The sequence below is a fragment of the Etheostoma spectabile genome, chromosome 19 (genome assembly GCF_008692095.1).
Source record: "Etheostoma spectabile isolate EspeVRDwgs_2016 chromosome 19, UIUC_Espe_1.0, whole genome shotgun sequence".
Lineage (NCBI taxonomy): Eukaryota > Metazoa > Chordata > Actinopteri > Perciformes > Percidae > Etheostoma > Etheostoma spectabile.
Window position 1 is genome coordinate 4,135,351 of NC_045751.1, and position 24,435 is coordinate 4,159,785.

General features: G+C 43.0%; 2 protein-coding genes across 2 annotated transcripts; one reads left to right on the forward strand and one right to left on the reverse strand.

The window, feature by feature from the left end:
• The first annotated feature begins 209 nt into the window (after window positions 1-209).
• hspa12b (heat shock protein 12B) lies at window positions 210-15,679 on the forward strand. Its single transcript, XM_032544557.1, has 14 exons — window positions 210-686; window positions 2,885-2,948; window positions 3,336-3,418; window positions 3,762-3,886; window positions 3,976-4,162; window positions 4,525-4,629; window positions 4,727-4,843; window positions 6,276-6,453; window positions 9,013-9,099; window positions 10,204-10,308; window positions 10,383-10,641; window positions 11,001-11,104; window positions 11,292-11,482; window positions 13,403-15,679. Exons 2-14 carry the CDS (start codon window positions 2,903-2,905, stop codon window positions 13,874-13,876), a joined length of 2,061 nt encoding a protein of 686 aa, XP_032400448.1. The 5' UTR covers window positions 210-686; window positions 2,885-2,902; the 3' UTR covers window positions 13,877-15,679.
• On the reverse strand, window positions 15,333-22,404 carry cct7 (chaperonin containing TCP1, subunit 7 (eta)). Its single transcript, XM_032544558.1, has 12 exons — window positions 22,216-22,404; window positions 19,416-19,499; window positions 19,260-19,329; window positions 19,064-19,170; window positions 18,744-18,922; window positions 18,397-18,568; window positions 17,983-18,147; window positions 17,685-17,873; window positions 17,483-17,580; window positions 17,233-17,365; window positions 16,363-16,569; window positions 15,333-16,204 (listed from the first exon to the last, which is right to left on the reverse strand). Exons 1-12 carry the CDS (start codon window positions 22,219-22,221, stop codon window positions 15,977-15,979), a joined length of 1,638 nt encoding a protein of 545 aa, XP_032400449.1. The 5' UTR covers window positions 22,222-22,404; the 3' UTR covers window positions 15,333-15,976.
• Window positions 22,405-24,435: the final 2,031 nt, after the last annotated feature.

The following is a 24,435-nucleotide window of genomic DNA, read 5'->3' on the forward strand; positions in this document are numbered from 1 at the left end:
AGGTACTGGGGGTTAATGTATGCTTTCAATCACAGCTCACAGCGCAGCACAGAGAGGAGAAATCAGATCCACACACGCTTACACACACACACACGCTTACACACCACACACACACACACACACACACACCACACACACACACACACACACACACACACACACACACCACACACACACACACAGCTCAGGAATAGTCCACCCCTCAGTCTCGAACACACACAAACACAATATCCCAGTGAGGTAAACCCCCAGAATTTCCCCCGTATGCGCTGTCATAGCCCTCCCACTCCTGCGATTTGTGTGTGTGCGTGTGTGTGTGTGTCAACACTTTTCCTTGACATTCCTGCACAGAGCGGGGAGGCAGCGAGCTTGGCTGCCGAGAGACAAAACTACAAATCTCACTTCATTTGGAAAAGTTTGACTTTTCGCAGAAGAAGAAGAAGAAGAAGAAAAACATGGATCTTTTCCTTTTTGTTGCATTTCGTCTCTCCAAATCTGCCTGCAAGTGGGAAGTCTTTGATTTTTGAAAAGGGATTTCTAGAAAGCATCCTCTTGTTTCCGCCTGTTCCTCCATTCTCCATCTCCACCTCCCTGGAGACAGACTCCAAACTTCAGACTGCCGAGTTTGGGAATACGTTTAGAGAGACAAAGGACAAGAGCGCAGTGTTGCAACAGTTTTCAAAGAGGTGAGTTAACATAAAAAAATGGCACTTTTAATTTTTTAATGACATGTAGCTCTCGCTCCAATGTTGGTTAAATGCATTTTTGCTTTGGACAAAAGCATCTGTCAAACTTGCACGTTTGTACTTTTTGCATTAGTGGTTGTTGTTATAATTTGTCAGAGTATAATAATAAAGCCTGTCTTCAAGTAAATCTGCCCTATTCTTCAAAGAGAGTACTATATTGTTGTTGGTGCATAAAAGTGGAGCGTGTTGTATCTGTCCTTAATGTAACATCTCAGGGGAATCAAAGTTGCTTGTTCTGTTGTTCCTTTGCTAGATCTTGTTGTGGGTCTGAGAAAAAAAGAGAAGAAAAGAATTGTAAGACAAAGGGGGGAGGAGTTTAAATCATCCACTGTGCATTGATTTTAAGGCGATGACAGGGTTAAAGAGACCAAAAAGAAAATGTATGATGAAACAGGGAAAGGATGTGGAGTTTCAACCCCTCTCTGGTTTTATCATTAAATAGCAGGGACAATGGGACAGAAAGCCAATGATACACACACGCACAAATACACATTCAAATGGTCAAATGTTTAGGCACACGCATGAATAAATGCACGCAGATGTTGCATGCGTGCGTGCAAAGAAAGGGTGTCAAACTAACTCATGGTCTCTTTCTCTCTCTTACTTTCTCAATTCCTCACACAAAACACACACACACACACACACACACACACACACACACACAGAATGAGATTTAAACAAACACAGCTTTCTTTCATTGCACTCATCTGTTTAGCGGGCTCTTGGCTCAGATCACAGACGGTTCCAATGATTCCCAGTGCTGCAATACAATAACCACACACACACACACACACACACACACAACACCACACACACCACACCACACACACACACACCACACACACACACACACACACACACACACACACACGCACACAGTTAGATACGCTTGCTGTCTTTTTCTCACATTTCATGCACAAACATCTTTTCATCCTCTCGTCCTCCATAATTACCATTTCTGTGCCCAAGATCGTAAAATGTGTGTTGTGAATGCGAATGAGTCTTTTGAATAAGTGCACGCAACATATTTATCCAGTTAGGCCTACCCTTGGGGCGACCTCTGGATCACCCAATAAGGGGGAGGCCTTGGCAGTGGCCCGGGGTTCGAGTCCGACCTGCGGCCCTATGCTGCGTGTCATCCCCCATCTCTCTCCCACCTTTCCTTTCTATCCACTGTTACTCTGAAATAAAGGTAAAAAGCCCTAAAAAAAAAGAAGATATATAAAAAAACTAAAAAATTAAGTTAGGTTAAATAAGTTAGTTTCTGCAACGTGTCCACGTGTTCACTTGTTTTGTGTTTAACCCCGACAGAAAGTTGTCTCATATCGCATACTACATTTACATACATGGTATTGAAAAGACATTCGAATTCATAAACTTGAAAGCTTCTCCAAGCAACCAGTCACTGGCCTCTGAGTTGTCCCTTGTGTTGTCCTTCGGGTCAAATTTAAAGTTTTTTAGATCAGAAACATGGGTTTCTTTGAACATAAATGCCCAAATATAACATGGATGCATGGATTTACGTTGTATGGAACCCATACTAATTTCTTTGCAGGTGAAATGGCCGATTACATTCATTGAATTTTGGGTGTTTCAGTCAATTTTTACATTTGAAAAACATGTTTAAATGGTTTTAAAACAGTATCCTGACTGAACTTTGACATAAACCAGTCTGGGATCCACTCAATATCCTTTGATCTTAACTATTTTATTTCAAAATAATTCATGATTTCTGCCTTTAGAACTCAAAAATTAAGTAAAATGTTATTTCAATTGGGTGTATTGACCATGAATTTAAGACAAAACCTTAAAAAAAGTGACAAAAACGTTTTAATAAGCTTCAAATGCATAACAAAACGTTCAATTTTCACCGGGATGGACAACAAGTTGATAGTCGAAGAGAAGACAACACAAGGGTTGAAGCAGCTGGGAGCTGGAAGTTCAAGTGCACTGCAACAGTCGGGGTGTGTCTTCCTACTTCCTTTTCTTGGCTCAAGAATATCTTTGGTGCGTCCAAAACTTTCTCCCTATTCACTATCTAGTGCGCTATATTTATTTTTACGTAATTTGTTTCTGGAAGCCATGAAGCATTCATTATTCTATTTGCATCATGCTGGTGTCTGTGTTTTTCTCTGCAGAGCCTGGCTCCTGTAAAGATGGCTAACGTGGCGCAGCCAGAACCCAACGGCCTGCAGACACCCGGTGAGACACACGTACAGTATTTTATACTTTATACACATGCTTAATTACCATGGCAACCTGGTCAAAATGACTCACTGTTATCTTTTGGAGCATGAACACGCAGACCTTTCAATGCCCCTCTCTCCCACTTGGGAATATAACTCACATTAGATTCCAACGACATTCCAGTCATTCCAGTGAAACTACAGATATTCAATCCCACATTTAGAGAGCTTAACGTCGAGTGTATGAAGAATGAGGTGAATTCTGCATGTATATGTTAGCTATATGTTGTGCTGCTTTGCCAATGCTGAAACATGTTTGTGTTTGTAATGAAATTTCAACTATAACCACCACTGCATATCATTACATTTCTCTTTCCCTTCCTCTTTCTCCATGAATTCCCAGGTGATACTTCATCAGTTCCTTCATCGCCTGCCACAGCTAGAAATGACTGTAGCATCACACCCCTCACACCCTCACCCTCACCGGTAACTATGCAGACACACACACACACACACACACACACACACACACACTCACCACAGAAACTCTTACACACCCTTTACCCTTTCTACGTATTTTCTTTATATAGAGCTCTTAAACATGACATATAAACCCACATCCACTTCCCACTGTTATTAGTGGTTTACAATAACACTTACACTCAGAGTTTGAAGTGAAGTGTAGACTTAAAGTAAGTGCCCAATAAAGACTAGAGGAGTAAATCTATCCAATAGGAGTGATTATGGAGAGTTCTTCTCCTATCTGTACAAGGTACAACTCACACAAATCTCTCTCTCTCTCTCTCTCTCTCTCTCTCTCCTCTCTCAGAGGGTGGAGGTCAGACCCAAGATGTCCTGCCCGTTCTCGGTTGTCGTGGCAATAGACTTTGGGACGACCTCCAGCGGCTATGCATTTAGCTTTGCACAGGACTCAGAAGCCATCCACATGATGAAGTAAAGGCTGTGTGCATTGTCTTTAATTTAATTCTTTTCTATGATTTTCTATACCTCTGACATGTTTTTCCTCCAATCGACGTACGCAGACGTTGGGAGGGTGGCGACCCCGGGGTGGCCAATCAGAAGAGCCCCACGTGTCTGCTGCTGACTCCTGAGTTGAGGTTCCACAGTTTTGGGTTTGCAGCCCGGGACTTCTATCACGACCTGGACCCAGAGGAGGCCCGGCACTGGCTCTACTTCGATAAGTTCAAGATGAAGATTCACAGCACACGTGTAAGAGAGATCAGGGAAATCAGATGAGAAAGGTGGAGTACATGTGTAATAGTGACAGAAAGACCACTTTACACAATACATCTAGACTGAAAGGGTCAATTTTAAACATCTAGGTCGAGCTGCATTGTGGGAAGTGTAGGTTGTGGTGTAATTGGAACTTGATATACTATACTCAGGATGAAAAAATCTGGAAATCTTGGCTTGCTGCTTAAATGTTTTACAATTTCTTTTTTCTCTGTTTCTTGCAAGTCTCCAAACTTTATGGAAGGGAAATAAAATGCTAAAGTATCCCCTTAAAGCAACAGAAAGATGACTTGTTCTTGAAGTAGTGTTTCAGCATTTGCGGTTGTGTTTGGCTACAGGACCTCACCATGGAGACGGAGCTGGACGCCGTCAACGGTCGGAGGGTAAGGGCCATCGAGGTATTTGCTCACGCCCTGCGCTTCTTCAGGGAACATGCTCTAAAGGTAAAGTTTGCTGTACTATAGCTCATTAAGCGTTTTGCTTTGACTGAAACTCACATCTTCAGTACGATTCTGAGTGTTCCAGTTGATTTTGTTTTAGGAAGTGAAGGACCAGTCGTCATCAGTGCTGGAGGGAGAGGAGATCCGATGGGTAATCACCGTCCCCGCTGTGTGGAAACAACCTGCTAAACAGTTCATGAGAGAGGCCGCATACCTGGTGGGGACACACATGTTGACGGATAAATCAAATCAATGAATACAGGAATAGATGACTGGTTGAAAGGGGCTCCAAACCTGTTTCTGGTCTGATAAAAACAAGCTTTTTTCCTACAATAACCGTCTAAAAACCACTGAATTACAAAAATTACATATTGATTAAGCTTAAAACAAGGTTTTTGTTGTTGCATGAAAGGTCAACATTTTGGTGATACGTGGTTTTGACTGGACAAAGACGACTGTGGCCGTCATTGGCTGCCAATATCGCATATACATGTAACTCTAACAGTTCCAGGTTGTATGACTAAAACTATTCAAAATGAGTGGATTTAACTTGTTCAACAGGCTAGACTCTAGTCTTCCAGATACACACACGTACAAACATGCAGAGGATGGTAGTGGACTGTATGTGTGTGTGTGCACGTGGAGTGTGTGTGTATGTGTGTGACATCATGAAGCCATTCTTTTGCCTCCATCCGCCCTATACATCTTCCCACCAATAGACAACTCCTCCTCGGTGTACTGTAGTGTGTCACACTAACTTGTAGGAAGGGTGGGTACATGGACAGGAATGCATTGGGTCCTATCACAATACATCAATGACAATGGACCAACCCCTGTTTGTGTGTGTGTGAGTGTGCACTTGTGCAGTATAGCACATGGGAAAGACTATGACCTTTCATGCTCTCCTCATTCTCGTTCTCCTTCTCTCTCTCTCTCAATTTTCTAGTCTTGTATACACATACACACACACACACACACACACACACACACACCCTGCACAGGCTCCTAGTTTGAGGCTGACGGGGTATGTGTGCTTCCTGATGGTGATGATGTAATCACAAGTGAACAATGAGACAGACTGGCGTACAAACACAGGAAGTGGTGTCCAGACCCCCGCCCTGCACACACACACACACACACACACACACACACACACACACTCAACTTTACACCAAATACATCACAACTAATGCTTATATACCATCTCTCCTTTCCTATGTGGCACATATGTAGACTACAAACAGACCAATGCAGTACATCCAAGTCTCAAAGCATGGTGGTTTTCTTTTAAGGATTATTTTTTGGGGCATTGTTTCCCGTTATTATGTTTTTGTTATTTATTATTTTTCTATTAGATAGTGACAGTGGATAGACAAGAAAGGTGGGAGAGAGATGGGGGATGATATGCAGCAAAGGGACACAAGTTGGACTCAAACCTGGGCCGCTGCAAAGGACTCACATATGGGGCGCGCGCTTTTACTGGGTGAGCCAGAGGCCGCCCCAGCATGATGGGTTTTTGAGAACAGCTTTTCCTACGTCTAAATTTCTCTTGTTTCTCTTGTTCAGCCCCCTGATTATCTCAGTACACTCAAGAGCAGTGCAGGGTAATACAAGTTTCTCTCCCTCTCTGTTTGTCTTTACTCCTCCAGGCAGGTCTTGTGTCTCCTGATTGTCCTGAGCAGCTCCTCATCGCTCTGGAACCTGAAGCTGCGTCTATTTACTGCCGTAAGCTCCGCCTCCACCAGGTGATTGACCTGAGCTTACACCCAATCACAAATGGCTTTGATTTGGAAGGATCCCGGCCCTTTGACTCCAGCTTCAGACAAGGTAGTGAAGAGAGAGAGAAAGATTTTGTCTATGTGGGTTCTTTGAGCACTTTGTGTGTTTGTGTGTGTGTACTTTTGTTTGTGTGTGTGTGTGTGTGTGTTTGCTTTGTCATTAGCATAAGCATGAAACCACACTGTGTTCCTGAAAATGTTGTTGGATTTCACTTGGGGATTGTGGTTTATGTAGGTGGTGTGTGTGTGTGTGTGTGTGTGTGTGTGTGTGTGTGTGTGTGTGTGTGTGTGTGTGTGTGTGTGTGTGTGTGTAAAAGAAATAAATCTGACTTCAGATACTACTTGTGGTTTTTACCCAGATGACTTTTCAGTTGTAAATTGTTAAACAAATTGTAGATTTTCTACAAAGACAACATTAAGTGACTGCCAGGGAGGGCATAGCATGGTGCTGCAACTCTTCTGGTTGAATCATCAGTACAAAGGACGAGAAGCTGTTTCACAAAATATCTGCTTCTTCAAAAATAAGATGTATAAACCTTTCCACATAAAAAACTTGGGGGGACATATACACTGGCATTTTGGGTTTCTAGAGCCATGTTCATAATTGCAACAAGGAAGCAATTTGTATTTGGTGAAGCTCTGATTTGAGCCTCTGCCGACTTTTCCTAGAGCACGTTAAAGCACACAGACATATCACGCAACAGCTGCAGTTGTTTGCAACAGCTACAGGACAATAGTGAAATACAGCACAGAGAACAAAGAGGGATTTGGAATAGGAGAGTGATGTATAATTCAGGAAACGAAAATGCCGTCCAAAATCCCCTGCACAGGCCCACTTATACATATGCAGTCAGTGACCCACACACACAAAGAACATTCACACACACACAACGATACACACCAAACACAGGATATTGTAATTGGAACAAGGTGCAGTGAGACTATGATCTCACCCCCTCCAGGCCTGTCATTCTCCCTCTCCTTCACTCGCATTCATTTTTCTTTCTTTTCCCTCTGTCTTTCAAACATTTCCTCCCCCTCTTACTTTTAATTTTGCCAGGTTGTACACTTTGCAAGGACTCTGCAGACGCAGACTGCCACACAAACAGAAATACAGTATTTTCGACGCACACACACACTTGGCATCACGGTCGTGGTTTTTATTATCTTTAGCTTTTATTCCACCTCAATTCGTCTACAAAGATAGCATAGGGGAGTCATTAACACACACACTCACACACGCATGCTTGCCCGCACGCACGCACACACACACACACACACACGCATGCTCGCCCGTACGCACGCACACACACATTTACTTTTTCTAGTGTTTCATGTAAATGGTTTCCAGACTTGAATTTCAATCATCAACCCCATCCAAACACACACACACACACACACACACACACACACACACACACACACACACACACACACACCACAGCCTCCTGCGTCATCCAGAGGGTGAAAACCACTGTAAGAGTATTTGCTTTCAAGACAATGTAGTCACTGCTGCTTTACAATCTTTGCTTTATTTCTTTGTTTCTTTCTCTCTCTCTCTCACACACACACACACACACACACACCACACACACACACACACACACACACACACACACACACACACACACACACACACACACACACACACACACACACACACACGTTGTCAATGTAGGACGTGGTGCTTGTTTTGGTGACGTGCCAAGGCTCTTTAACTTGGCCATTTGAGACGAGTTGGATCACCGATATGCATTTTAAAACCTAGTGTAAACAAGGTCGGTCTCATTTCATGGATTCACTTGCATGTTTGGAGGCATATAGGTTTATCTGCTCTGTCAAACAGCCTGTCAGCTGTTTTGTATTTCTGTCAGCTTGGTTTGAGTGTGTTCTGTGTTTGTTGGCCTCACAACCTGCCAGTCAGGCGGCTTACATGTCAAGAGCTCAGATAAAGTTGAAATGTGAGAGCATTTCCAACAGATTGCTTCTGTCATGCAAAAATATAATGACTCTAGTTGTTGTATATTTTTCTTGTTTTACTCAGATTGAAAGACTTTCTACTATTCTTTGGGTAAATGTCACAACCTCATGGGTTATGAAACCTTACCATATGTAGTATACATTAGAAAGGCAAATTAGGTTAAAAGTTTGTTTTTGCTCTAGCCAGTTTGCATTGAGCATCGGTTAAACTGATCCTACACTGTGTTTATACAGAAAGACTACAAAATGCAAAGCAGTGAACGGTGGTGCTGACTTGTGGGGCCCACAGCTGGACTGAGTTAAAAAAAAAAAAAAATCTTTTTGAATTGTTTTATTTAGAAAAGGGCGGCCCAGAGCAATATTTCAGGGGGACAAGAACCCCTGCTTGTGCCCATGGGACCCAGAAATCCTTGCTATGCCCCTGGAAAACTGGAGAATTGCCGAGCATAGAGTGTTTTTTAAAAGGTTTTTAAACAGCTTCCCGCTGATGCCAAAAACAATGTCCCTTTGACTCACTGTGTTAATTAGCTAAACAATTTCATACAAGTATATGTGTAACAAAGATCAAACATCAAAGGTATAAAAAACTGAAGTATGCTTTCTGTGTGTGTGTGTGTGTGTGTTGCAGCGAGGGAGCAGTTGAGGCGATCCAGACACAGCAGGACCTTCCTGGTGGAGAGTGGAACCGGAGAGCTGTGGTCAGAGCTCCAGACTGGTGAGTGTGTGTGTGTGTGTGTGTGCGTGTGTGCGTGTGTGTGTGTGTGTGTGTGTGTGAGAGAGAGACTGACAGACCCCACATGTTGGAGATATTGATGATATTGACCTATAACCCCAACTGAGCAGGCACACCTACAACTTTCTCCTGTCTACATTATTTACTGCATTCACTCTTTTCTTTGGTAGTTTGGATGCTGTTTTTTTTAACCATAATCTACAATATCTGCCCTGTTGGACTGGGGACTGAGGTTTTGGTTCTAATATTCGGAGGAAAAAAAGTCTAAATGTTAGAAGAATAAAGTCAGAATTCTATAAGAATGTTATTTTGAAACTCACCTAGTTCTCTGGTTTTACACACTCTGCTGAGCCATGACAACAATCTGATGAGCCACGCGCCCCCGCTGACCCTTTCTGCTCCCCTTCCTGTCCACACACACACACACGCACACACACACACACACACACAGGAAGGACCCAGCCCTTGGGACTCTTTGCATCTGCACTGTAAATAAACCAAAGGAGTAGAAACCCTGTTTTATCTTCCACCTCTTGCATTTTTGTTCTCTCGTCTGTCCCAACGTTTTCCCTTTTTTTGTCAATTTTTGCTGCTCGCACTTTTTCTATTTCTCACTCGCAGTGAGAAAGGGTGTGGCCAGCTAAACTCAGGGAAACTAAGCCAAAACCAGCTCCTATCGCCTAACATATAAAAACACACACACACGCACACGCACACGCACACGCACACACACACACACACACACACACACACACACACACACACACACACACACACACACACACACACACACACACAGCAATCACAGATGCCTGGAGCTTGTTTACGTTCTAGATATTGGAGAGTGTACTGGTTGAAGAGCTTCAGGGGAAACACGCGCACACACACACGCACACTATATACAAACACTTGAAACATGACATTTGGAACTTCCACAAAAATTAAGACACATTATCATTCATAATTTCCTCCTACAAACTATGGAGACACATCATGTTCTTACAGCACTATGCAGAATATTCTCTAAAATGTTTCCAGGACACAGCATGTGTTAAAATAGTGTGTGTTTGTGCACTCTTTGTGTAGGTGACAGGTACATTGTTGCAGACTGCGGGGGAGGAACAGTTGACCTGACAGTCCATCAGATAGAGCAGCCACAAGGAACACTTAAAGAGCTCTACAAGGCTTCAGGTACAAACTTTTGCGATTGGCTGAAACACGAAAATCTTTTCCTACTGAATCCAACGCTGTGGATCTTCTTCCAGGCGGTCCGCACGGTGCCATCGGCGTTGACCTGGCCTTCGAAGCCATGCTGTGCCAGATCTTTGGCGAGGACTTCATCCAGAGCTTTAAAGCCAAGAGGCCAGCGGCCTGGGTGGACCTCACCATCGCGTTCGAGGCGAGGAAACGGACGGCGGCGCCGGGCAGGGCCAACGCCCTCAACATCTCCCTGCCCTTCTCTTTCATCGACTACTACAAGAGACACAGGGGGCAGAGTGTGGAGGCCGCCCTGAGGAAGAGCAAGTGAGTGTGTGTGTGTGTGTGTGTGTGTGTGTGTGTGTGTGTGTGTGTGTGTGTGTAGATGTGTATATGACAGCAGGATGGTAGGTGAGTGTGTGAGCAGCTGGAATAAACAATTAATTGATTTAGTGTATCTGTAACATTAAAGATCAAACTCTCTTCTATGTGTGTATATATGTGTGTGTGTGTGTGTATGTGTGCGTAGATGTGTAAATGACAGTGGGATGGTAGGTGAGTGTGTGAGCAGTCGGAAAAAACAATTAATAGATTTAGTGTATCTGTAACATTAAAGATGCAACTCTCACCTGTGTGTGTGTGTGTGTGTGTGTGTGTGTGTGTGTGTGTGTGTGTGTGTGTGTCAGTATGAACATAGTGAAGTGGTCCTCCCAGGGGATGCTGCGGCTGACACAGGAAGCCATGAACGAACTCTTCCAGCCCACCATCGTCAATATTGTCAAACACATCGGTGAGAAACACACAAAGCCCTGTGTCGTGTGTCACCATAAGACAAAGAGTGGATGTTTCACATTGACGATATCACTATTTCCCTATGAAACATCCAGCCACAGTACACAGAAACACACACTTGGCTCATACTCTCTAATGAAGTGAAAGAATTTTGAAAGATCGTCCCTCTTTTTGTCCCCTGACAGAGGAGCTGATGGCAAAGCCGGAGGTTTGCGGTGTGCGTTTCCTCTTCCTGGTCGGTGGATTTGCCGAGTCGCCTATGCTGCAGAAAGCAGTCCAGAGAGCACTGGGGCGGACGTGTCGCATCATCATCCCCCATGATGTTGGACTGACCATACTGAAGGGTGCCGTGCTCTTCGGGCTGGATCCCACTGTGGTGAGTGCTCAGGGACACGTCTATGTCCACGACGTTCCACTTCCGGGATTGCTTCCGGAAATTCCACCTGGACTCTGGTTAACTGCCCCTCAGATCTCTGCAGGGTAAATCCAGACAGCTAGCTAGACTATCTGTCCAATAAAAGTTTTCTGTTTCACAACTAAAACAACTTTTGAACGTATACACTACCGTTCAAAAGTTTGGGGTCACCCAAACAATTTTGTGTTTTCCTGAAAAGTCACACTTATTCACCACCATACGTTGTGAAATGAATAGAAAATAGAGTCAAGACATTGACAAGGTTAGAAATAATGATTTGTATTTGAAATAAGATTTTTTTTTTACATCAAACTTTGCTTTCGTCAAAGAATCCTCCATTTGCAGCAATTACAGCATTGCAGACCTTTGGCATTCTAGCTGTTAATTTGTTGAGGTAATCTGGAGAAATTGCACCCCACGCTTCCAGAAGCAGCTCCCACAAGTTGGATTGGTTGGATGGGCACTTCTTGCGTACCATACGGTCAAGCTGCTCCCACAACAGCTCAATGGGGTTCAGATCTGGTGACTGCGCTGGCCACTCCATTACCGATAGAATACCAGCTGCCTGCTTCTGCTCTAAATAGTTCTTGCACAATTTGGAGGTGTGTTTAGGGTCATTGTCCTGTTGTAGGATGAAATTGGCTCCAATCAAGCGCTGTCCACTGTGTATGGCATGGCGTTGCAAAATGGAGTGATAGCCGTCCTTATTCAGAATCCCTTTTACCCTGTACAAACGTTCTTCTTTGTGATCCGTCCACAACACTTTTTTCCAGTCTTCCTCTGTCCAATGTCTGTGTTCTTTTGCCCATCTTAATCTTTTTCTTTTATTGGCCAGTCTCAGATATGGCTTTTCCTTTGCCCCTCTACCCTGAAGCCCAGAATCCCGCAGCCGCCTCTTCACTGTAGATGTTGACACTGGTGTTTTGCGGGTACTATTTAATAAAGATGCCAGTTGGGGACCTGTGAGGCGTCTGTTTCTCAAACTAGAGACTCTAATGTACTTATCTTCTTGCTCAGTTGTGCAACACAGCCTCCCACTTCTTTTTCTACTCTGGTTAGAGCCTGTTTGTGCTGTCCTCTGAAGGGAGTAGTACACACCGTTGTAGGAAATCTTCAATTTCTTAGCAATGTCTCGCATGGAATAGCCTTCATTTCTAAGGACAAGAATAGACTGTCGAGTTTCAGATGAAAGTTCTCTTTTTCTGGCCATTTTGAGCGTTTAATTGACCCCACAAATGTGATGCTCCAGAAACTCAATCTGCTCAAAGGAAGGTCAGTTTTGTAGCTTCTGTAACGACCTAACTGTTTTCAGATGTGTGAACATGATTGCACAAGGCTTTTCTAATCATCAATTAGCCTTCTGAGCCAATGAGGAAACACATTGTAACATTAGAACCCTGGAGTGATAGTTGCTGGAAATGGGCCTCTATACACCTATGTAGATATTGCACCAAAAACCAGACATTTGCAGCTAGAATAGTCATTTACCACATTAGCAATGTATAGAGTGTATTTCTTCAAAGTTAAGACTAGTTTAAAGTTATCTTCATTGAAAAGTACAGTGCTTTTTCTTCAAAAATAAGGACATTTCAATGTGACCCCAAACTTTTGAACGGTAGTGTACATGTTCGACCAAAACAAGTCCCTTCCCAAGGCTATTTTGCAGAGTCACCGTGGCTCTGTCAGGCGCTTAGCCTCGCCCAAGACAATTGTGATTGGTTTAAAGAAATGCCAATAAACCAGAGCACGTTTTGTTCCCAAACCGGAATGCTGTGTGGACTAGCCAGACCCTCCTTGACAGCGCTGTGGAGGAAGGTCTGGCAATGAGAGACCAGTAACGGAGTAGCTATTCAACATGATCTAACAACCGCTCTCTTGCAGGTCAGAGTGCGCCGATGCCCCCTGATCTACGGTGTTGGCGTATTGAACCGGTTCGTGGAGGGACGCCACCCACGGGACAAACTCCTCATCAAGGATGGTCGCCAGTGGTGCACCGATATCCTGGACCGCTTCGTCTGCGTCGACCAGTCGGTGGCTCTGGGCGAGGTCGTGAGGCGGAGCTACACGCCTGCTCGTCTGGGCCAGCGGAAGATCATCATCAACATCTACTGCAGCGCCACGGACGACGTCACGTACATCACCGACCCTGCAGTCAGGAAGTGCGGGACGATCACATTGGACCTCCCGGAACCGCTGGCGGGAGCAGTGGGCGGAGCTGGAGGAGGAGCCGGAGGCCCAGAGAGAAGAGAGATCAGAGCCACCATGCAGTTTGGAGACACGGAGATCAGAGTCACAGCCGTCGACGTCATGTCTAACCGCTCCGTGCGGGCTTCCATAGACTTCCTGTCTAATTGAGGAGGAGCAGGAAGTGGATACGAGGATTGGAAAACAGAAAAACTAAACTGATTCTATGGACGATAATAGATAAAAGCGGTACTTTGGGAGTGGGCATCTTTTTTTTAAAACTTTGCATTCCAAGAAGCAACTTCCATCCTTTAATTCAGACATTTAGGCTTTATATTTAATCTTTAGAAACCGGAGAGGAACTTCATAAGTATATAATCCTCAAAAAAACATCTCCTCAACTGAAGGGTAGGGCGCCCTTTATGTCCAAAAAGGAACACATGAATTTGTCTGCTCTCCTGACTTCAATGGAGTTTTTTATGTCATACCATATAATGTCACAGGCATTTCCTGCCCAGAAAATACCCGGAGCAACACTATGAACTCGAACAGATCCCTCATAATAATACAGCTTTTGCATTATACTACCTAGAGAGAAACTCACTCATCCTAATAGTCAAATAAGAAGACGGTTGCCTTTTAGTTGTTTGCCATTTACAAGATATTGCCTGGACACAAGCTGTGACTGTGATTGTGCGTCACCTAGTGGTGAAAAGACTGAACTACACATACAAATCACACGGGAGGATCCTTCACTATGAAGGACTGTGCAATTATATGCATCTTTCTTACAAAGTATGGCACCATTTACATTAGGGTGTATCGGTCGCTATCTGTAGAATTCAAGACATTTTGTTGAAAGTTTCCTTTTAATGGTATTCTTCACTTTTCACATATCCTACAAAAATGGGAAACCAGCATCATTAACACTGGGAGCCGGTTGATTTGGGCCTAAACCCAGCTTTCAACACAGTCACTCTAGTCTATTACAGCTTCCTTTAACCACACCTCTCAGCCTTTCTCAGCAGATGGAGATGGCTCAGTTGTCTTCACTGTTACATGTTAAAACATGAGTGAAGTTCCATGAAACGGAGTTATCTCCATGGCAACTGAGTAAACTTCAACTGAGGAAGACAGGGTAATTGTAGTTAAAAGCTTAAAAAAAACAAAAAAGTAAAACCTGGGATTTCTTACATCTAACTATGGTCTGTATGTTTTAGTATAAGCATCTGCCGGGGCTTTAACTTTCCCCCTGATGCCCTCATACTGTGCCACATTAAGAGTCTTATGTTATGTATGCTGTAATAAGCTGTATTCATGTTTATGTTCACTTCATGTATCAGATTAAGAACCACTGTACCATGTTCAACATGCTGGCTCGATCTTGAGCTTTCTTAGTCTAGTTTATTTTAAACTGCGCAGGTTGCAAACTGATTCAAAAGCGTTATCCTAATTTAATGATCCATGGCCTTTCATTGAAATAAAACCCATGCACCATTTTCAAAAACAAGACCATGCTTTACTTTTTAAAAGATAGAACACACCTGCCACTAATGCACTGTTGTGGACAATCTCTTCTGTCTCTACCCGTAACCAGATGTTTCAAAAAAACAAACTGTCAACAGTATGATTTCAGCTGTGAATTTATTGATAACAATGGTCCAATAAATAGTTTCACATAGCATAACCAACGAATGGTTCAGAACTGCTTAACATCAGTGCTTTCCCTCCCATGTTACACATCAGTTTGTCAAGTAACACGTCCAGATTAGAAAGGATGGAAGAGCTGCTTCAGGTCAGAGAGGAAGAGCCAACTTGGAGGGGACAGGAGTGTGTTTGATACAAAACCAAGGGGGGAAACTAATTTCATTCTTCTTGAATCTCAATATTTCTCAGTAAAATGGCTACACGTGGAAAGATGCAAGACTTGAAATGTTAAACAGACGTTACCAAGTGAAAGCTTCAGTAAAAAAAACAAAGTGACAGAAAACAAGAAATGTCAGCCATCTTGGAAAAAGCCTAAAGACTATCTCGAACTTGCTAGATAAACTTAGAATTTTCCCCCTTTTATTTGTTTCACTACACTTGCAACATGTCTGACTGTTAACAACGCCAAATTTTAATCCAGCATTCAAATCCAAATGCAGATCAAACATGCCAAACCTTTATCAACACAATCTCTGCATCCATGTGTAAATCAACTGAAGGCAATCCTGTTTCTGCATTTGGATTTGAATGCCTGTTTAAAATGTGGTTTTGTTCTTGCCTCTCTTAGTGAGCATGGGGTCTGCCGCGGCCCCTGCCCCTGCCACCACCAGGAGGTCCATCCATACTGCTGCGTGGGTTCTTGATGGTCTCATCCACCGACAGGATGAGGCAGGCTGCCTCTGACGCCGCTGTCAGAGCATTGATCCTCACGATGGATGGTTCCCAGACGCAGGCAACATAGTTGTCTGCGATGTCCTCGTTGTTGATGTCTACACCGTACCACATCCCACCCTGCAGGGAGAGGACAGAACAAGCCCACAAAGTCAAACGGAGTTGACTTTATATCCTGCGCCACATCTAAACCTGAAGGCCATAATAGTGCCCTTATGCCAAATGCTATGTTCCAAGTCTTGCGTAGGGAGGTAAAGCATGTGTGTTTCGTTTCCTACCTGTGCGTGTTTGGCACGCAGTTTGTTCAGAATGTTGGTAGCATCAAAGCCGGCGTTGTCACACAGCTGTCTGGGGATGATCTCCAGGGCCTTGGCGTACGCTCCGATCAGCAGCTGCTGTTTCCCGGGGATGGTCCTGGAATAATCCCGCAGGTACTTGGACAGCTCCATCTCTATGGCTCCTCCACCCGCTACAATGGAGTCGCTCTGAAAATCAATAACGTGCAGTTGGCTTATTGCGGTCGGTGTGCACACACAGGTTGACAAATTAACAAAATTGATGTTCTAGATCAAAATCAAATTGTAACAAACATGAATTTTAATCTTGCTGGTTTGTGTTAAATATGCTACAAGTTTCCTTGACTTTAGCATCAAGGATAGGAAGAATTTCAACTAAAACTAGCATTACTGCCCAGTCAAGTTGCAGTTTACATCCATGTCTGTCCAGAATCATAATATATGTAGTGAGGACTTTGAAGCAATTAAAGAAAATGTTTGGATGTTTGTGCCAAATCTGAAGAAATTCCCTCCAGGGTGTCCATAAGATTTCCCGTTCACAAAATTGAACGGACGTATGTACGGACAACCCGAATACATAATGCCTCCGGCCACGGCTGTCGTGGAGGTATAATAAAAAAACTAATTTCCAATCAGACTGAAGAACCTGCATATCACTTGACACAGAAGAGAGACTTAAGAGACTCCTGGATCCCTATAGCAATGCAACACAACAAGTCATATTGGTGGAGTGAACAGCAACACAGAGCTGGTAACAAATATCTGACATGGTGTACTCTAACGGCTACATATATTGAGCCTTCATGCAACCACTGGAAAACATGCACACATACACTCCACGAGTCAACTGACCTTGATGGCTCGGCGTACGATCATGATGGCATCGTGCAGTGATCGCTCCGTTTCCTCTGTGAACTGTTCTGCTCCGCCCCTCAGGATGATGGTGCAGGTCTTGGCCTTTGGACAGCCCTTAAAGAAGTTGTACCTACGGACACAGGCGTGATGGGTGTGAGCTGTCACAGAGAATCATGACGCATGGTTTACTTGAAAGACGTTAATTCTCTCACGAGGACTGATAGAAATTGGGACGTGTCCCTCTTACCTCTCTCCTCCAACCTGGACCTCTTCGAAGTGTTCACACAGTCCGAGGACATCGTCTGTCAGGGCACCTACTGAGGTCTGGATGGAGCCACCGCAGGCCTGCAGGTCACATTACACACAAGCAGTATTGTTCAAGCTCGTTTTTACATGAGAAATGTAGGTTTGCAACACACAAGTTGATTCAAACAAGCCAACACGCCTACCATCATGGTCCTCTTCATATCCTCCTCCTGCACCCTGCCAGCACAGAACAGGTCTCTGTCAGCGAAGAACTGGGTGGCCACATCCCCAATGGGTAACTTGGACAAAACCACTTTGGCTCCTGACTGATAGATCTTCTCCAGTTTGTCGTACAGGATGTTCCACTCTGCGTCCACAATGGCCTGGTAGTCCTGCAGTAAGGGGGAAAGAAGGTTAAAACAGGCAGCAAGGAAGAGAGACTGATTTCACAACATTTCAGGGATTTATTTTGCATTCTGAGGTGTGTGGTGGTCTTCATACCTCCACAGATTTCACGCGGACCTCAGCGTTATCCTTCTCAGCCTTCAGCTCCAGCTCCACATTGAGCAAAGCAATCCTTGGATTGTCATAGCGTTTAGGCTGCATCTCAAACCCAGCGTAGGAGAAGGTCTTCTTGAACGCAACCCCAGAGATCATTTGGGAATCCTGTGAAATTAAAAATAAAGACAGATGGAGTTGGAATTTAAAAAAAAAAATAATGAAAATAGTGGCCAGGTGTATTAGTAAAACTTAAGTTATATAAACCTTTCGAAACGTTTAAACCTTGTTTTTAATTTCTTCACTTACATTTCTATGACCAACCCATAAACTTGTTTCTATAACCGTCATATCTTGTATTAAGCAATTTCAGAGGCAGGTTTTGTTTAAATGGGAGAAAAGGTATAAAATACAAACCTCAAGGGCTCCTCCCTGGACCTTCTTGATGCCAATCATCTTAAGAGAGAGCAGCTCGTCCAGAGACATGACAGCATCCACCACCATTTTGGAGAAGAACTCCTTCTGACCGGCAATGAGCTTGGAGTTCAGGGCAGTGGCTGCACACTTCTCCAGCAGCTGCCTCTGCTCCCTGGAAGAGAGAGAGGGGGGGGGGGGGGAGAAATTCTGAAAATGTACAACTAGACCAGTTACTAAAAGCACAATTTGACTACAGCATATGGAAACATAACTATATTGCTTGTAGATTAAACCTGAAATTCTATGTGGCAGCCATGGAAATATTGGAGGTGAAAGTGAGCACGTACTGCTTGTCGTATTTCTTCACAGAGACGGCGATCTCATTGATCTTTTTGACAGCGAGTTGGGTGGCAGTGCGAAAAGATCTGATAATGGTCTGTGGGTGGAGACCCTCCTCCACGTACGACTTAAGCTGCTTCAGGAACTCAGCAGCCAGAAGAGTGACAGAGGTGGTGCCGTCTCCGACCTGAGGATGGTATAAAAGAATAAAGACGATTATGAAAAGCTATTATATGTAGTTTTGACGGGGAAATACTACATTTTGTTGGTATCAGATTTTTGTGGGTATTTTCATTAGGCTTGAAACCACCCACCCACCCACACCCACCTCAGCATCCTGGGAGCGAGCAATGTCCACCAGGGTCTTGGCTGCAGGGTGAACCACATCCAGCAGTTTCAGGATGGTGGCTCCATCATTGGAGATTGTGGCCTTACCTGGAAAACATTTAATCACACATTTTTGGTGAGGGGGAATTCATCCCGTAATCCATTTCTTACATCCTTATCTAACCATCTCTCCTTACCTCTGCCATCCACCATCAGTTTGTCCATCCCCCGAGGCCCCAGGGTGGTCCTGACAGCCTCAGCAATCACCTGGAAAAGACAACCCGATAGGTAAACACATTAAATCACAGAAAACAAAAAAAACACACAAAAAGTAGAAAAGGTGTTTTTCTGACCTGGCAAGCATTGATGTTACTGACGAGCTGGGGAATGCCCTGAGACGTGTCTGTCCCCTCCTTCAGCAGGATAACTGGTGTGGGCTAGAGAGACAAAGAGATAAAGGGAGAGGGAAGAAGAGGTGGTTGACAGAAGAAAGGGAAAGAGAGTGAGTAATCAAGTAAGCTGAACCCAAAACCAACAATTCCAAATAAGTAAGGTATACTGAGAAGTAGGGCTGCACAATTAATCGAATTTTAATCGCGATCACGATTTGGACTTCCCACGATCAAATTTGCGTGATCGAGCGATTATTTTTTATAAAGCGTCATTTCATAGAACGCTCCGGGTTTTTTGCAAAGCCAATCTCCCGCTCCATAAAGCCGTCTGCTCATGAACCAGTCAGAGTAGTTCACTGCACCCCGTGCAGCTAAGTTTCTAGATGTAGACAGTCACAGAGGACAGAGTAGCGTGAGGAAAACTCAACAGATAGCAGTCGGTAATACGTCAGTCTCAAGGTTTACCAGTTTACCATTAAACGCAACACTTTGTCCCATTTGTTGTTTTTCAGACAACAGCAGTGACCAGTGCTAGTCAGCGTCTGTTAGCTGTTAGCTAGTAGCGTCTGTTAGCAGTTAGCTCTTCTAGGACGCACCGGTGCTAATGTCCTCACATCCGCTGCAATGCTGTTTATATGGATACGGTTTAATTTTGCGTTACATGACCCATTTCGTCTGTAAAGCCGTGCCTGCGTTGGATCTTTCTACGCTCTCTCGTCCTACTCTCTCTCCTCTTACTCTCCGCCACACAGCGGCCGCCGGTCCACACTTCTGATATATGTCTACAGTTTTAATTTTTCATTAACACAGCTGTATATTGTTAAGTATGAGGGGGCAAACCTGTATTTGTACCAGTGTTTCCGCGGGTAACTGTTATCGCGGCCGCTACGGCGAAGAACACAGAAGAAGTTTTTGAATGCAACTAACTTCAGTTGGTAGAGTCACAGCGTGGGAGACGGAGCTGCTGTACCGTAGCCTGGACCATGGCCAGAATATCATAGTTCATAAAAATGCAGCACAGTGAAGATACAAACGTTTAATACACACGACGTGTGTATCCGCCGTTCGACCCGTGCTGGACCCGTTCATAATGAGTCAGCCGTCTCTGTGAGTAGCGTCCATCACACTCCCTCTCGCAGTTATAAATAGCCTATGTGACAATAAAATTTGTTTTGGTTAAAATCAACAAATAATCGTGAGAATAATCGCGATCAAAATTTTGATCAAAATAATCGCGATTATCATTTTGGCCATAATCGTGCAGCCCTACTGAGAAGTATGCAGAGGTTATCTGAAAACAAAATATGAATACTGCAGCACATCTTTGTAGCCATAGTTTGCTTCTTCATGAACATCATCACACAATACAGAATATCGGTGGAAACAAGACTGTGACCAAGTTCAGTTGCAGTATGAATGGCAAAGACAATGCTTCTGTGTGAAAAACAGGTCAGTCAATAGCTCAGTCTGTAGGGAGCTTGGTTGGGAACTGGAGGGTCACTGGTTCAAGTCCACATAGGGACCAAAGTATCATGGTGCACCGGTAGCTAAAGAGGTGCCAGTTCACCTCCTGAACACTGCCAAGGTGTTCTTGAGCAAGGCATTGAACCACCAACTGCTCAAGGTGCCTTTCCATGGGTAGCCCCCCCACTATGACATCTCACCATTAGTGAATGTATAGGTACCAAGCATGTGTGTGTAATTCAGGCCTGTGTGTAATAGAGTGTAAATTGTAATTTCCCCTCATGGGACCTAATAAAGGATACATTATTCTTGCTGTATATTATAGCTTTTATTTTCTATATCTAAAATATCTAAAAAATAAAATAAAAAAGTGTATATAATAGCGTTGAAATTAGCCATGTTGCTTGGCTTCAGCACAAACAGTATATAGGTTTGAGTGATTTTATTTTACCATTTAAGGCCATAACCTAAAATGGTCAAACATCCAGGCTGCTGCTGGTACTGTAACGTTAGCTGTGGGGTTTGATGCTTTTGTTGCTCATCATCAGACATGCTGTGCGACTGTCAAAAGCCGGATGTCTGTTTACAGTCTATTAAACACCTTATTATTTTGCTTAACGTTTTCCGATCATTAACCTTTGCTAGCAGATGTAAGCAAATAACTGATTGACTTTGTCTGGTCTTTGTTTCTCTGCATGAGTCCGCTTTATTCTGTCATGGCTAACAACATGACCACATCTCAGGACAACTTCATACGCTGAGTAATGTTAAATTACTCGAGCGGTATATTTTAGTTAATCGATATATCGGGCCGGTAGACATGTTTCCTACGCTGACACCGTATATATTTATCTAACTTTAACGTTTCATGCAGCCAGTCGTACAAAGAGGCTAAACACACAGCAGCTAGCGGTAACATGATAACAACCTGACTGGCAAAGCTGCAATGACAGAAGCTAATAAAGCTAATAGACAAATCCTTACACTATCCTAAATTATAACACCAAACAGTAACCAGCTAAAAAGGTATATAATACATAGCTAGCTAATAGCTAACGCTAATTTGTTAGTACATAGCTACGTTTACGCCCATTGATGCTGGGTACCCTACGAGGCTAAGTCTGGATCAAAATAAAACCCGTTTTTAAATCATTTTCACAAAAAGAATTGCTTCCAAAGACTGTCGACAGGGAGTTATCTAAATTCAGAGTAGTTCAAATGGAAATGCTCGCTGACAAACCGAAGGATGGACACGGATTATACATTTGAATTTGGGCATGAATGCTAACTCACTCACCATCATCTTTGCAGTTCCTTCGAGAAGCTTTCCACCGGCATCCAATCCCACAATGCTTTTCGAAATCAAGAGCTGTTGGGGGTACGTTCAAGAACACGATGCAACGTTTTGTCAACGAAATGAATGTACTATTTTGAAACAGACTTATCGATAAATATGCTTCTCTTGTGCAAATGCAGTTACTAATCAGTGCTCAAACTCGTATACAAAAAGAGGATGATATGAAATAAATATTCATGAATACATTTTGTTAGTCAAACATAAATTAACCAATACATTGTGACTAGTGAGACATTTTTCAAGATTAACTCATTATTGTGAAATATATCTTGTTTCATTGTTGTTATTTTCGTAACTGGGTTAAAGTTTGTCATCATCGCCTTTTCCCCAATAGTGTCACATTTTGTTACAATATTTCTTAATTTATTTATTGGTTCATTTATGTATATTTTACAGTTTATTTATATGGATCGTTATTTTGCTATGTCATATCTAATATGATTTAAATACTTCAAAGTAGCCCCAGGGAAGGTGTGGGTCATATCATGAAATATTGATATTATAGTATTGTGACTTCTTGTGGGATTTCAGTTATATTAATATTAATTAACATTAACATTAACATTAGTTATTTATTTTAATTTTTTTTACTGCATGTAAATATCTTTTGTAAGCTCTTGCAAGTGTTCCAAAGTATCTTCACTGTGGCAATGTTGAGGTATTTGTTTGTTTTTGTTATTAAACACACTCTGTATATCTTTATTATCTGGATGTATTTTTTCCATAACTTTTTCAATATTATTTATGGTCACAGGTAAATGTAATTTACATTATGGTTACCTACTTTTGCCATGTTATTTTAATTACATATTCATTTTCATTTTAACGTCACTCACTAACACTTGCAATATTATTTTCTGTACCATGGCAACCGCATTTTACAAAACCTTTATTTGATGCCACTTTACATTCAGCCATTCCTTCTGCTCATTGTCTGTTGTTTGCCTGTTCGTTGTGTGTTTAATGTGTGTTTGTTTGTTTTGCTTTTATTGTAGAAAATGCTGCTGTAATAAGGGAATTTCCCCGCTGTGGGATGAATAAAGTATAATCTAATCTAATCTATCTAAACAAATTCCTCAAAAGTCATTGTTTCCATTCATAGCAGGTTATATCAGAATCAGAATCAGCTTATTAGGCAAATCTTCTGAAGGACACGTGTTTGGAAAGTTGTCATCAGCACACACGCATGCTCGGACATGCAAAGAGTTTTCATGACACCATCCATCACCATGTCATGTTGAGCATGCTCTGAAAATCTGCATTTCATACAATTACAATGATCCAGCTACACTGTGTATTTGCTGTAGTTGGGTTAATAACTTTCATAAATATCAGAATAGAAATATAAATAAAGAAATATAAGGAGTGTGGATAGGCACAGTATTTACATAGTTAAAGGAATTTTTATTATACAGTATTTACATAATAAAGGAGTTGTAATGGGGAACAGTAATAATGAATAAATAGTAACAGCAGAGTTTTTCACAAATTTTAAGCCAGTGTTATTGCACAAAACAGATAATATTTTCCAGTATCAAACTCACGAAGTGTGTGTGTGTGTGTGTGTGTGTCAAACACTTAGAGGGAGGAGTTACAAAGTTTTATGGCCACAGGCACTTCCTCTGGCGCTCTGTGGTGCATTTTGGGGGAATGAGTCTTGCACTGAAAGGGCTCCTTTGTATAAGAAGCAAGCCATAGAGTGGGTGAGAGACATTGTCCATGATGACATGTAGTTTGGACAGCGTCCTCCTTTCTGACACCACCGACAGAGAGCCCAGCTCTACTCCCACAACGTCCCTGGCCTTGCGGATCAGTGAGTCAATGCCAACCAGAGTGTCTGGCTGCTTGAAAAAGTGTTGGAGGATGATCAGTGTCAGAAAAGATGTACTATACTTTAGGGTTTAGAGGATTTAGGGTGTAGGGAATGCTGTTAGGTGTCCTGACATGCAATTGCAGCAGCAGTTTCCTTGATTGTGGTTCAAACTAAATGGGAGCTAATCTGAATGAGTGGGACTCACATACTGATGGATGCGACGGATACTCCTAACATTATAAACACATGGGACACCTGATTCCAGGACGCTCCCAATGATACTACATGAGCTTTGAATGGGACCTTGCTCATGGATGCATACTGATGGACTGTACCTGTCTGATGTA

Coding starts and splice junctions, on each gene's coding strand:
- cct7 (XM_032544558.1), bottom strand. Junction 18,923..19,063: donor CTCGCTCCCAGGATGCTGAG/GTGGGTGTGGGT, acceptor TACCATCCTCAG/GTCGGAGACGGCACCACCTC. Junction 16,205..16,362: donor TGCGTGCCAAACACGCACAG/GTAGGAAACGAA, acceptor CTCTCCCTGCAG/GGTGGGATGTGGTACGGTGT.
- hspa12b (XM_032544557.1), top strand. CDS start 2,903: ATGGCTAACGTGGCGCAGCCAGAACCCAACGGCCTGCAGACACCCG. Junction 2,949..3,335: donor CAACGGCCTGCAGACACCCG/GTGAGACACACG, acceptor ATGAATTCCCAG/GTGATACTTCATCAGTTCCT. Junction 3,419..3,761: donor TCACACCCTCACCCTCACCG/GTAACTATGCAG, acceptor CTCCTCTCTCAG/AGGGTGGAGGTCAGACCCAA.